The 14872-nt window shown below is 54.3% G+C and overlaps 1 protein-coding gene across 1 annotated transcript in view; it reads right to left on the reverse strand.

Moving 5' to 3' along the window:
- The window catches only part of LOC117018767 (uncharacterized), a 112158-nt gene that overhangs the window by 60039 nt on the left and 37247 nt on the right, over positions 1-14872 (reverse strand). Inside the window, exon 3 of the mRNA XM_033099958.1 lies at positions 12196-12267. Coding sequence (XP_032955849.1) covers positions 12196-12267 — 72 coding nt within the window. The remainder of the gene's footprint in view (positions 1-12195; positions 12268-14872) is intronic.

The raw sequence follows: 14872 nt of genomic DNA on the forward strand, positions 1-14872 counted from the left end.
CCTCTCCCTTCCCTCTCCTCCCCTCCAGAGTGCAGGCCTCCCCTCCCCAGCAGCCTGGGGGCCTTCCCATAACCTGCTTCTCCCTGAACAGGGCCAGGAGGCCAGGCTCCCACAAGACACCCTGCCCTTAAGGGACAATGAGGCAGACCAACAAGTGGGGCACCAGGCTTCCTGGCGTGAAGGGGTGACCAAAACCAGACCTCCTCTTTCTAAACCCCAGCTCCTTCTCTTTCTCCTCCCAGGTGACCTTGCACAAGTCACTTCACTTTTCTGCTCTCAGCCTTAGTTTCTCCACCTATGAAAGGTGGGGGTTAGTATCTCCTTCTGGTCATCGAAACAAATTAAATCTCTTCTCACAGCCTCCATAAGTGTCGTTATCGCATTAAAATGCCAGTGGTCTCTGGGAAGGGAGGTGCCTGAGACTTGCCAGAATTAAGGGTGATTTCCCCCACTCCCAACCAGCTCATTTCCTGGTCTCTAGACCTCTGCCACCTCCGTTGTGGACTGGCAGGCAGGCATACTCACACCCATTATACAGATGGGAAAAGTGAGGTGAGATGACCTATCCTGCCCAGGGTCCCACTTCAGTTCCTCAGATAGAGACCCTGGGTGAAGTGGATATTGACTCTGGGCCAGTTACTTTAAGTAAATGAAGTTACTTTCATGTAAATGAAGTTGCCAAATTATGTAGTTTTGATTGGACCGGGTAGGTTTCAGTCCATCTGTCGGAGCTGGGTGCTGAGGTGCAGTGGGAAAGCAGAGCTCAGGGCAGCCCTCCAGCCACGCAAGTCACTACGCATTGGGCTTCCCCTGCCCAGGCCCCTCCAGGCCCCAAACCCTTACCCCTTGCTCTCTAAATGTCCGGCCTCCATGTCTGTGTTGGTTCCAGGACATCTGACTGCTCCACCCTTGCCCCCAACTTCCCGGCTATCCTGCCGGTGTGATGTTGCCCAGTGTGTGTACTGCACATAGTAGGTACTCTGTCAAATGTTAATTCCCTCCCTCCCGTTCAGCTGGCAGGAGGAGCCCGGCCTCTCTGTGACGACTCAGGCTCCCCCTGCTGGCGCCCAGGGTAACGACCCGAGCCAGCACCATCTGGGAAAGCTGGAAAAGCTTCTTTTTTTAAGGATAGGGTGCCCTCTAAATGGCATCTGCCCAAGCCGCCTCCATCCCTGCCTCCTGCCAAAGTTACACGAGAGGCTTCCAGGAAGATCCGATTTTCCTATAACTTTATCATAAATGCAAACAAAATGAAACACACACTCATTTACTCAACAAACATTTGCTGAGCACTCTGTTATTAACCACTCTGGATAACACTGATTGAGCACTTACTGTATACAATGGCTTGTATTAGCTCCTTTAACCCTCACAACAACCCTAGCAGAGTGGTGCTGACGTTATCTCTACTTTCTAGTTCAAGACTCAGGCCCCAAGAGACATGCCCAAGTTCACACATAGCCGGTATGTGGCTTTGAACCGGATTGTCAACTGAGCCCAAGCCCCCAACCACTATATTAGACCATGGAACCCACCGTAGTTAAATAAACAAAACCAGACATTGGACGTGGCTTCAAAGCACCCCTCGTTCTCTAATTTCCTTGGGGAATTTCTCCCAGAATGAGAAACAGATGAATGTTTTATCCAGACAGAGGTGTCAGGGTTTTCCTGGTCATTTCCTGAGTGTGTGTTTGCTTGTGGCACCAGCGGTTACCAAAATAAGAGGGTTTCCCCACATTTCCAAGGCAAGGTAAGGTTAAAAAACAATGCGAATCACTAGCAGTCTGAGATCCTCACCCCATCCATCCAAAACTGTACTTCCAGAAGAAAAGAGAATAAGGCTTACTAAGACTCAGGGGCATTTGGAAAGAGTGCCATCGTGGGAAAGCCATGGACCCAGACCAGAAAACCAAGACTCTTAGCGTGGAGAAAGGCCTCGGAGACTAGTTCATCCATCATTTATCCAACACGGGGACTTCCAAGGTGCCCCAACTGTGCCTCAGGCACTGGACAGCGCATGGGCCATTCCAGTCCCTGGAGCTGATAACCCAACGTGGAAACGGAAGCCGTTACACCACTTTCCACTCCACCCAGCGGCATCCCTGTAACCTTCCCCCGGCCCGGGTACTGTGTATCTCTTATTGCCCCTTTAAGACTCTAAGTTCCTTGCATGTTACTCATCACTGTCCTCCAAGCTCCGAGCACAGGACGTGGTACAGAGGAGGGGCGGAATGAAATAACCCCCCCCACAGTATCCCTGGCGGGTGACCATCCTGCCCCCATCTGAATCCTCCCACAAATGGCCACTCACTCCTTCTCCGTGGGACTGCTTCCCTGTGGCTCAGCTGGCAGGTAGGGTTCTTCTTTCTGAAGGCTCCCAGACCGAGTATCACCCTCAGAGCTTTTCCTGGGAAAAGCTACAGATGGTACCAGGGAGCCAGGTACAAAAGGGAGATCTGGGAAACGGAGATTCATGGGGAGACTCACCAGTACCCCAGAGGAGAGAGAATTCAGTGCATCTAGGGCTCGAGTTCACAGCACAGTGTGTCGTTGGGTGGGGACTGACGCCCTGAAACCCTCCTGCATAACTGGTCATGAGTGTCTGGGAGAGGCTGGCTTGGAAATGCCAAAACACTGTCATGGCATTTTGGTTCCTGGGTTTCCACGTGTCAGTGTGAGCTACGGGATTTGTGTGTGTCTGTGCATATGTGCGCATGTCAATCTCTGTATTTGAACACAGGCCAGGTACGGATCCAAGAATGTGACCGGAAGCGAGACTTATCCACAGGGAGAGAAGTGGAGTCACCATAGCACACACGGGCTGCTGTCGGCCCTACGGCCACTGGGGAAATGGGATCGGGATGACCCGAGGGGTGCACATGTATATATGAGTCTGCAGGACTGTGTGCGTGTTCACAAGCAAAGCCCAGGCTGGGTGGTGTGTGTGCGTGTGCGTGTGCGTGTGTGTGTGTGTGTGTACAAAGCAGGACTGTGGTCTGGTTCTACGACTGGGTGACAATGTGTGTGGTGTGTGTGATACGAGCATTTCCCAGCCTGGTTCTGTGACCTTGTGTTTCTGTGGCTCAGCACGCCTGCATGCGTGCTTGCATGTGTGTTCACAGTGTAATTCCACGCCTCTCTGTGAGTGACCGCGTGTGTTCTTATGTGTCAGAGGCGAAGCCATAGCTGCGTCTGGGTCGGATTGACTGGGTACGCGTGTGTGTTTTTCACGCACGTCCCAGCCTGGCTCCATCTCCCCTGCCCCCATGGGCATATGCCAGTCCTCTGACCACAGAGGCCGAGCCCAGGCAGGTCGTGAGTCTGGCTGAGCACGTGGAGGAGTGTGTACAGGTGAGCGGTGTTTACGGGCAACGAGGCCAACCTTGCCAGCCTTTGTGTGGTGCCCATTCCCCACGGCGTCTAAGTTCCTCGCCCCGGCAGGCCCTGGGCTGTCCTTGCTCCAGACTGCCTACCCCAAGGAGTCCCTTTAACTCGCAGCCCCGTTCCCAGCCAGGGGTGTGAGAATTGGGGGATATTCATCCCGGGGAGTTTTTGTTCCGCCTCATGAAAAGCCTCAATGGCTGGGAATACCATTCTAATTACAGGGAAGCCCAGCTTACGTGGGGGACACAAAGGGCTGTGGTCTCATAGCAGCTCCTTCCATCCGTCAAATAAGGCCGTCTAATGATGGGGTGAGAGCTCTGAATGCCTAAAACAAACTCGAAAAGGAGGGAAAATAAAGCCGCCGGGGGCTTAAAATATATTAAATTACCCCGATTAGGAGTCGTGGCTTTGCAGAAGCTGGTTGGAGAGGCTGGGAGGCTTGGAGCCCCGCTATTCACGTGGTGGGGAGGGGTCAGGAGGTCGGGAGGGGGGCCCAGAACCCTGGCCCATTCTCATGCTAATGCCAGGGACACACTGCAGGCTTAGTGGGCTGGAAAATAGAAATGAATTTGCCATAATCCTCCTCCTCCCCTGCAGCCCGGGAGAAGCATTGCCTAATTGCGGCCCCTTACAGCCTGCTAGGCACTGGGGCAGGGCCGCACCCTGGATGGAGCCTGTGCCCCTTGCCTCCTCACCCCTCCCTCCTTTTTCAGGGCCTGACCCGGGGTTCCAGTGCAGGGGGAGGAGTGCCAGGGTTCATGTGTATGAGTGTGCCCACACACTCGCTCACCCCTTGTGAAGGTGCAGTTGTCCACAATTATCCCTTTACACGTTACCCACGCCATTCACAGACACACAGACCCCTTCCCTCCTCCACACCCAGCCCTTCACAGACACACACTTTCGCAGGCACAAATCCATCACACAATTTGCGGACACACCTACCCCTTTGTGGACCGACCGACCGACACAGGGGTCTCACTTTCACAGGCACCTGTGCATGGCCACACAATCCTTCTCAGGTGGCCACACGCTGCTTCCCAGACTCAAACACACACGCACACACCCTTCAGACGTTCCCCCAGAACCACGACCTGCTACGGTTTCAAATGTGCAACAGCAGAGGACACAGGCTAAGAAGGCTGCGGAGAAGGCGCTTTCCCAGCTCCACCAGGCAGCCCCTCTCTAACTGGTAAGTCTCTCCCCCACCTGGGCCTGTTTCCTCCTATTAAAATGAGGTGCTTAGACTAAGTGTTCTAGGAAACCCCTTCCAACTTAGAAATTAGGAGCGACCAAGTGTCGGGCTACTCCTTCTGCCTCTTCTCTGCCTGTACACACTTTGCTGTGTACACACACTCCTTCCACTGTACACAGGATTTTCTCCAGGGTTCACATGGTGGCCTGAATCTGCTCGGGTCCTGCTGCAGGTGGCATTGCCGCCCTGCTCCCTCCCTCCTCCACGTGCATCTGTGGCTGTGTCCATGCAACTTTGCGGGTTTGGGACCAGGGGGCGTCAGGTGTGGATCTGAACCACCGAGCCCCACCGTGTGGCGCTGGGAACCCAGAAGCACCGACTTGCTCTCACCCGGCCCAGGGCTCCCTCTGCTGGTGGACCTGGAATAGGTGTGCTTGGAGGACGCCAGACGAATGCATGGGAACCTCAGACCGAACCCCGAGTCCGCACAGTGGGGTACTCGGCTCAGCCATAGGAGTCAGAACCGACAGCCAGACTGGAACAGAGACAGTGAGAGAGAAAACTGGGCATGGGGAGCGTGGGAACCGCCAGGCCTGACCTCGCCACCCCTTTCTCCTCAGTCTCTAGGGACACCCCTCTCCTTCCACCCTGCAGACAGCCAGTGGGTGCGAGTGTGGGGGGGGCAGGGTCTAGGGGGGCACACCCAGGGTCCGGCGCCAGCTTCTGGCCAACCTGAGCCGACTGGCCTCAGCATTTCCATCTGTACAGTGGGCGAGAGAGGGTCCTGGGCAGAGAAAGAGCCACGCAGCAGCCTCAGAAAGAGCTGGTACTTCCCTCCTGCCCAACCCAGGCAGAGAAGGTGGGGACCATGCCCCCAATTCCCAGAATATCACCCTTGGGGTCCCAGGGAGAGCAAAGGCCACTGCTGTCCCTAGTCCCTAGAGGGTGGCACCAAGGCTAGGGCTGGCTATCGGTGCACGACCCCTGGGCACAGTAGGCGGCGAGGGAAGTGCAACCGAGATGCTACAGGCGTGGGTACCCAGACACGGTAACGGGTGGCAGGCATTACAGGGCAGAGAGGGGTGCTCAGGAACCAAAGGCTGGTAACTTTAGATGGAGACATTGTGTAGGCTGAGTTGTTTCAAGGAAGAGGGGTTTCAGAAGGCAAGACATACAGGGGGAGATCCCTCCCCACCCCCTTTAAGGGGCCCAAGGTAACTGCCATGTGGAACACCCAGGAGCCATGTGTACTCCTGAGGTGAGACGGGAGAGCCAGGGTCTGCTGGAGCCTGCTCTTGAGATCAAATAGGCTTCCGCGCCCTCAGCGCTCCCTTCTTCGCCTGCGCTTTCCCGTGGCTCCCTCCTCAGCCCCAGACCAGCAGGGCTCTCGCCCAAGCTTCTCGGTTAATCTAAGCTAAACGCCACAAGCCTTTTCCAGGTTTCTCAGCTCCAGGCCTGGCGTCCCCACACACCCCTATCATAGGGACAGAGAAACTCCTGCTGGCCACTCGTCTGGAAGAGCCAAGATGAAATCGGGCAACAAAAGGGGGAGACTAGGGAGGGAAGGCCTGTTTAAGGACAACTGGGTTGTGTGGAGAGGGCCGGACTCTGTCCCCTCAAGGTGGCCCGTGTCTAGCCCAGAAGGCCTTGCCCGGGTCCCGAGCGTTTCCCAGATGGCTGCCCAGGCCTCAGGCCTGGCTGTGCCCTGACGGTGGGCAACCAGCCTCGGAGCTGCCTTGCCCAGTTCCTGTTCCATTCTGCTCCTCCATGGTCTTTTGGGGAAGTTGTGTCCCCAGATGGACAGCAGGAAATGAACCATGGGCGTGGCTAAGAAGAGTGAAAATGGGGGCACCGACAGGAGGGCACTGAAGCCCTTATGGGACCCCTGAGGCCCAGCCTCACCTCAGCGGCCAGTCCCAGGGCTTGGGGAGGAAGCTCAGGCACCCTGTGCACCCCATCCCCCAAGCTCCTCCCTGTAGCCAGCCACCCTGAAATCCAAAGATTCCTGCGGAAGCGCACACACCCGGGCCACAGAGGCATTCAACGCAAACAGACAAGAGCAACAAATTCGAATTCCAGAATTTTCTCCCAATAAAATAAAGCTTCAGGAAGTGACACAGCTTCTAGACCCTGAGGTGGGGAGGAGGCGCCGGAGGAGAAGGGGTTTGTTGGATGAACTCCTCCACCAGCCTTCCCGAGGTGCCCTCCCCTTCTGGGGTGAAGAGGGCGCGGGGCTGACTCCACGGCCACAAGATGAGCCTGCAGGGGCTGCGTGAGCTGCGCCGCAGAAATGCCCGGGTTCTCCCTGCGGAGGGGCGGCCTGAGTGCAACGTGCAGCCAGAAAGCCTGGAGACACGGGCACTTCCAGCCGTTCTTAGTTTGAAGCATATCTGCCGAATTCATCCTCCCCGTTCCTGGGTCGGACCTAATGCAAACGGCCCACCCCATCAATGACTTCCTTTTAATCATCAAGAAAACCAGGATCTTGTGTTTTTCCTAGAAGATTCCAAAAAGAGTGGCGGTGTTTGGGCTCATTCCAGCGAGGCTGAGCTTCTTTGCTTCGGCATGATGGCGCTGCCGGGGCTCGGGAAGGATCTCCGCGGGCCTGGCGCCCGCACGGTAGCAGGAGAGTGAAGGGCGGAGGTGGCTGGGGACTCCGGGCCACCGACTTCCTGCGGGGAACCACAGCCCACCATCCCCTGGCGTCCCTACAGCGGTCTGGGGGCTCGCTCTCCGGCCCGCATGCACGCCCCTCTCTCAGGGAGAACCCACTCCCTCACCCCACCCCACAGGCCTCCGGGATCCACGTCAAGCACCCCTGCCAGCAGTACCACAGGACCCCAACGGTCGTTGGCAAATAACAGGACGCTGGATATTCAGAGACTGGGCTATGAAACCCCAAATCAATATGCAGCGATTTTCCAAACATCCCAGATTCCTGAACCCCGCGCGGCCACCGCCAGGAGTCGTGCAAGGGCCAGGCAGCCGAGCCTGGCTTTCGTGGTGGCTCGGGGCTTCTATTTGTCACACACAGGATGAAATCAGGAGAGCCCAATGCAGACAAAGCCATTTTAAAACATTCGATTGGCGAAATCTCGACACTTCGCAAACACTTTCATATTCAGAACTGCCCGTGGCCCCCCCTACTCAGGTCTAGAAAATTGATCACGTTTCCCGGGTGAATTCTACCCAGGGAACAGCTCCCTGGGAACGCGTGCTCCTGTACATCTGTTGGAAGCATATCTTTTGTAAGGAATGGATGAGTAATGAACAAGCCAGCCCTTAAGATGCAAATGCCTTCATAAACTCACTGGCGCGACGTTGTGGGCATTTACAAATTTACCCCTGTGTACCCCATGGACCTGCCACCCCTTCTCTCCCTCCGCGCATTCAGAAGAAACTGCAGCTGCCGTTTTGGGAAAGTATCATTCCTTCCAACCAGGCCTGGAAGAGCCACTTTTCCTGCACCGGCCAGGGGAGGTTGCAAGTTGAGTTGCCTGAGTCTTATAGTCTTTGCCCTGCGGCGTGTCCACCCACGTCTGTAAAAGTCAGGCCCAGGTGTGGGACTGAACTGGACAGAGAGAGGAGCTCAGGATAGAGTACAGCTGGGGCGGAGGGTGTAGCCCGGTCAGAGGGGCCCACCCCCGCCGAGGATGGCAGGCACCACGGACACCGTGGGCCACTGTTTCCAATATTTTGCTCAATGTTTCCGGGACCCATGGGGCTTTTATGCGTGTGTGTCCACAGGGCCCTGTGACTGGGGCCCAGGGCAAGGCTTTCGGAAGACCGTGCATTCTGCTTGCTGACTTTTCCTATCAATGGGAGACGTGGGCTATTGACCCAGCGGCCTCCTCCTCTCTGTCTATTGTCGCGGTTCAATCACGCACTTGCCGGAAGAAAAGCGAGTTTATTTTAGCCTGGAGGAGCCTCGTGTTATGAGTCTGTCCGTGTGTGTATGTGTGTGTGTGTGTGTGTGACTCAAGGGTGGGGGAAATTCTGCAGCCACAACTGTGCAGATGGGTTGAGGACAGACACTTTTAGAAAAGGGCCAATTTCCCCTTCACAATGAGCGCTAAGTACCTGATAAATGGGGCTGGTGTTTATTCATGAGCAGGTACTTCGGAGATGGCGATTAGAACAGCCGCCCGCGCAGCCTCGCCAAGGTACTTCAAGCCCGGCAGGTGCAGCGCTGCGCGTGGCCGGAGCGCACAAAGCCCACGGCCGCAGCGGCGCTGGGCGGGGTGTGAATGCAGCCGGTGCTGGGCCCCGAGGCGCCGCGCAGCGCGCAGGCACCTTAGCCCTTTGTTCCTCCTCCAAAGCCAAGGCCACTTCACCTAGAGGTGTCCCGGGAAAACCTCCCCTCTAATTACCAAGAATTCCCCTTCATCCCTCCTCCCGGAGCCCAGTCGGGCAACTCTCAGTCTGGCAGGCGCTGGGGCTCAGTGTGAGACCAGGCGAGGCGTTTGCATAAATGCTGCCTGTGAGCTGGCTATGAGCTAACCAGCCAGGTTAACTAACTCATCCGCTAGGAAAGAAACAGAGCCGGGGCCTGGGAACCGCACCGGCACACGGCTGGGCCGCGCCCGCCGCCGAGGCGCCACCTCTGGCGGTGCCGGTAACCTCGGGCTTTCAGGTTTTGTTTCAACTCCGAGGGAGAAAATTGGAGTCTGTCTTTTTCCACAGCTTCCTGGGGCCAAGGTCATGGGACAAACCCGATCTCGCCCTCAGAGCGGCTCCGGATTCCCTAGGGACCCCCGTTTTTGCCCACGATCAGCGGTCTTGGCTAGGCACGCGGAGAGCGCGAAGCTGGCGCTGGGGCCTTGGGGGAACCAGTGCAGGTCCTCTGAACATAACGTCCCGGGTTGCCTGGGGGCCTGGCCAGGGAACCTTTGTACGAGCGGGCACTCTCTGCCTGATTCCTGAAGCCTGCCCTGGTTGTCTGTCTGTCTGTCTCTCTTTTTCAATCGTTGCGAAAAACAGACCAAGATCATTTCTCTCTGGTCCGCAGAATCAGAGGAGAAATCTGTCTTTCAAACAAGTCGGACTCCTCTTGGGGAGAAAAATTCTTTGAGAATGACGACACACAGGGGCAGGGACCTGACATGACCCACCACGCGGTAGTTTTTCACTTTTACCAGAAAAATCCAGTGGCTCTCCTGCTTGAAGTAGCCTGACCAGGAGAAGGTAGATATTAACATTCATTATAGATTTTCTTGGAACCTTGGAGTTAGAAAAAATTGCAATATAATAATCCCAATTCCCGGGGAAATCCGCCATCGAGGTGTGGGCGCAAACCAAAAGTGACACCCTAAAGGTGAGGCGGGGAGGTGGGCGGAGGGCACCCCAGTATCCCTGGTGGCCCAGATGGCTCTACCATCCACCAGCTGGGCGGATGGGGCCAGACGAGCAGGCGGAGGCGATTAGTTTAAAGGGATCACCAGAGAAGCAAGTCATCCCCTGCAGTTTTCTGCTGGGACCTGAGTTCGGGTTGAAAGGTGAAGCCTTCCCTGCGTCCCCTGCTCCAAGGAAACCCCAGGAGTGTTGGAGAACCCAAGATGCCAGACGCAGCCGCTCCCGCACATAGCAACGTTGCCAACGCTGTGCAAATAGCCTCACTGCAACGACAGCCTTGGGTAAATGTCGCTGGGTGGTTGAGGAGCGCGGAACACAGCCTTGCCAACCCCTCCAGCCTGAAAGGTGCGGAGCCTGGACCACCGCGTGGTGGGCCTGGAACAGACGGAGCACCGCCTCCTGTCCCTACCGCAAGAGGGCTGCCAGCTTGGCATGGAGTCCCCAACTCCGGAAAGATAGATTGGAAGAGGCAGGAACTACAGACGCATCGCAGAGTGGTTTTTATAGTTTCCACTCCCAAGACCTTTAAGGCAGGTGTGGTCAGGACGAGGGTCCTCAATAATACCTCCCACAATGGCTTTCCCTCGCATTACAGATTTACAATAAATCATAAAAATATAATGAATAACATTCCTGGGGAAGCAGATACACCGGGATGTAATCTTTGGCTCCAGACTCCTCATGTCCATTTCCCCAGCTGAAAGTTCATTTTTCTAAGAAAGCCATTTGGGCAAATGTATTTTGGGCCAGTATGGGCATCCCTGGGCTTCTCATTTGTGCATCTCCCTCAGGGAGTCTAGTGAGTTTGGCCATGAGGCCTGCCACGCAGGAGCCCTTCAAGTGTCCCTAATTTCGACCTCAGACCCGCCAGCGGCAGAACCCTTTTACCCATCAAGAGCCTTATCTGGTACTGGAGTGAGTTGGGGCAGCAACGTCCAACAGGTTTTTGTTACTCCAGCTATTAGGTCCCGTGTGCCTGGTATTTCAGTGGCTTGGTGATAGAATCGCAACCTTCTGGAAAAGTGAGGAGTACCTCATTAACCTGGCACCATCCTCTGCCTCAGTCCAGTGACAGAAGGAAAGTGGGCTGACCAGAAGGCACCAGGCTAGAAGACAGACTCCCTGACCTGTTGGGCTTGGGGTGTTGGCCCCCCCACCCCACCCCAGTTTCCTCTCCACCGCTGCAAGCCGCTCCATGGAGTAGGACAAAGGCAGCCCTCGAGGTGGGACCTTCCAGGGGAACTCCTGCCCTGATTATTTCCCACCCACTCTCTGGGTTCGTGATGAAAGGACTGGGGTTTCTCTGACCCCAGGACCCATGAAGGGTCTCAAGTAAGGGAAGCAGCTCTGCACCCCAAGACCTTAACAGGCAGCCCCAACATGGCAGTGAGTGGGCTGAGCTCTGCCAAGATAAAGTTGGACAATGACGCTGGAGCAAGTCCCTCCCATCTTTGGTGTCCTCATCTGCCAAAGGAGGAAGGGTGTAAAGAAAGCTCCTAACACGTCTAACCTGGGGCTCCAAGCAGTGTGAGGAGTGCAGCGCAAGGAAACTCCTGCAGACGTCTGAGGACACTTGGGAACCCATGGTAGCACCACCAGAAATGTGCACATTTCTTTCTGACATGTCGTCCTTTGATGAGCAGCTTAGGAGTGGAGTTAGGCGCAGGGACCCTGGAGCCAGGCTGCCTGGGTTCTACGGAGCCAGATTTCCCAGCTCCGTGGCCCTGGGCCACTGTACTCAGTCTCTCTGTGCCGCAATTTCCTTATCTCTGAAACAGAGATGATTAACGGTACTTATTTCCCAGAGCCCTGATGGGGATGAACTGAGCTAATCCCTGCAAAGCACTGAGAAGCACGTCTGGCGCAGGTTACCTGCTCCTGAGTTGCCCAGACCCCTGGAAGCAAGCTCACCCTTTCCCAGTCCTCTTGCTTTCCTCCACCGTCGCCATTTCTCTCCCTACACCGCTGCTAGGATTCAGCGTTCCCTGGGTCCCAGCACCCCAAGCATGAACACGTTGCCTGAGGCATCTCTTTGCCTCAGTCCTTTACTTATTTTCTGATATGGAAGGAAGTTGAGTCAGTCTCTCTCTCTCCTCAATTTTACCCACAGATGCCACACACACAAATGTCAGCTCCCCGAGGCCAGGAGTTTTTCTGTTTTGTTCTCTGCTGGATCCCCAGTGCCTAAAAAGCAACGCCTGGCACAGAATAAACACTCTAAGTAACTATTAACTCAATGAAAGGAGGAAGAAGCGTCCACTCACCAATCTGCTTCTGGAGCGGGGTCTCGTCGTCATTTACTTTCCTCATGAAGACATGATGGTCAGATTTGATAGCTAAGAGAAAAAAAGAAAGAACACATTTCAGATTTTTCTCCTTAATAATCTTCTGTCTCAGCCTCTAATTCTCTCAATTATCTGCAGGGTCCTTCTTCCAACCGCCCCCACCCCATGACACACACACATATCTCTAAGCGGTTAGGCTCCAGGAAGCACAGGTTTCAAGAATCTGTATTGAACACATTTGGGTTATCTGTCTACAGAACAGAGCTGCTGTTCTTCCACAATCCAGGCACCCCCTCAGATGCTTGGTTACAGCATGTGGAGACCAACTGTGTCAGTTTTTTCTTTTCTGAGGGGGACTGACGGCTGTCGTTTTTTTGAAAATGCAAAGTGACCTTAACATTGTCATTAAAGGTGGTTCCTGGTAAAATAATAATGCCTTTCACTCATGGATACATTTACAATGTCTCAGGCACTGGGCCAAGCGCAACGTTTTATTGTATCTTCACCACAAGCCCCTGAGCTCGATTTACAAGCCCATTTTATAGACGAGGACATGGAGATTTGGCGAAAGTCACGTGGTTTGGAAGGCAGAGTCACATGGTTTCAACACAAGACTCCAAAGGCTGGGCTCTTCACCCCCACCCTCTACCTCCTTCTGTCTCTGTGTGATAAGGAAAGCAAGAGAATCCATGTGACATGTGATTTGGGACGCATTTTCAGCGACTAGCTTAGGAACAAAGCTAGAATGTTGGTAGTAGAGTCCAGGACATTGAGTCTAAACCAGCCTCCCAAGTTCAAAGCCCACCTGAACCTCTTTCTAGCTGTGACACTGAAGGCAACTTACTTAACTCCTCCACCCCTATTTCTCCTTCTGTAAACGAGGGCTAATAACAAGATCTACTCTCCTTTAGTTGGGAGTTAATCTATATTAATAATACATTTTCATTCTGTCAGTATATTACAGAGTAGTATTTACACCGCCTTTTGCAAACTGCTGCCTTAAATTTCCTCATTCTACCATCCATGAGTTGGGAACCGTGGCTATTGGGACGAAAAATAGTGGTTTGTCCAAGATGTCAGAATAACCCAGGGAGAATCTTCCCACAAGGAAGGGGAAGGGTCTAGAGCATCCTTTGCAGATGGTTTTGCAGAAAAAAAATTGTTTCAGTTTCCCTTTTTAAAAAAGATATAAACATCTTCCCAGGCTCTTCTGACATCAGTGTGTCAGTGATGAATCATCTCTAGCAGAAAGACACACACTAGGTAGGTCACAGTCTCCATTTTTAGCCAACTTCCTGGGGGCCCCCCGCTGGAGCCTTGCAGGAGGACCCAAGGTTTGATGCGTTGCCTGAAAACTCAGGCCCTCAGAGGACCCAGTCAGATCAAGAGGAAGCCTTAGAGAAGCTGAGGGACTCCCTTCTGCTCTTTCTTCTTTAAAATTGAAAGCGATTTGCATAGGCTTTTTCTCCTTTCTTTTTAACAGAGTACATGGAACCAGCCTTTTCCTGCTGGTTCATGCTTGTGAATGTGAGAGACCTTGTATGAGAGGGAGGAGCCCCTGGGAGATGTTAGCTCCGTTTGAGCCAATTTTTTTTTTAACTCAACTTTCAATGTTTTAAAAATGTATGTGCTTGATTTTTTATTAATTCATACAAAAACTATTTCATTCATTGTCTACTGAGTCATTTTAGCTTGGGAGTGCAGCTGAAGGGAGAGGGAGAGAGGGAGGGAGAAAAGGAGGGAGGGAGGGAGAAGGAGATGGGGAGAGAGAGAATCTGGGCAGACCTCCTGGAGGAGGGGACACTTGCTAAAGTTTGGCCAAGTGGAGATGGGAAGGAGTGTACTCTTGAAGGCAGAAACTTCACCATGAATAAAATCCCAGAAATGAGAAATTTGGGGACATAGAGAAGAAGAGAGGAAGGAACACAGAAGGGGAGCGTGGTGGCTTCAGGAAAAGGGCCACCTCCCCCTTTGAAATGTGCTACTTCTACTTTGCTGTGAATTTAAAAACCAGATACCATGGATGTTAGAACTGTGTAAAGTACAAGTACACGAAGGACCTCAGAGTGAGCGTCTGAGAGTGAAAGGCAGGAACGGGGGGGACAAGGTTGGGGCCCCTCAGCAGAAGCCCCCTGTGCTCCTTTCAGCTTGGCAGTGTGCTGGCTGAGTGAGGTACCAGCTAACACCTGTCCCCACGGACAATCCAGGAAGGAGGCAGGCAGACACAGCAAGAGGTCCTCCCAGCAGCAACCAGGATCCCTTATGGCCCCCTGCACTGACAGTAAATCACAGCGCACTCCACCCCACCCCAGCCACCACCATTTGTCCCAGGACTCTCCTTGAGGTGCTGGAGATAGGGGTGGGGAGGGATGCCCACAGCTGATTCTCCTTAGAGCTGAGCCACACGCGTACCTCCCACTCTCCAGGAGGAGCCTCAGGGCCTGGGGGCTAGATTCTTACCTGGGGGCCCTCTAGACAGAATCTGAAAGGAGGTGAGGAAGAGCCAGAACTGGCGACGCAGAAGTGGAGACCCAGTGGCTAAATCGACGCGAGCTGGGTGAGCTAGACGCCCCTGGGAAAGGCAGGAGACCTCGCCGGGCGGTCGCTTGGCGCCTTCGCCCTCTGTGCACCCCTCCCCAGGCCTGGAGCAGCAGCG

The sequence above is a fragment of the Rhinolophus ferrumequinum genome, chromosome 28, assembly GCF_004115265.2.
Source record: "Rhinolophus ferrumequinum isolate MPI-CBG mRhiFer1 chromosome 28, mRhiFer1_v1.p, whole genome shotgun sequence".
In the NCBI taxonomy this organism is placed as follows: Eukaryota; Metazoa; Chordata; class Mammalia; order Chiroptera; family Rhinolophidae; genus Rhinolophus; species Rhinolophus ferrumequinum.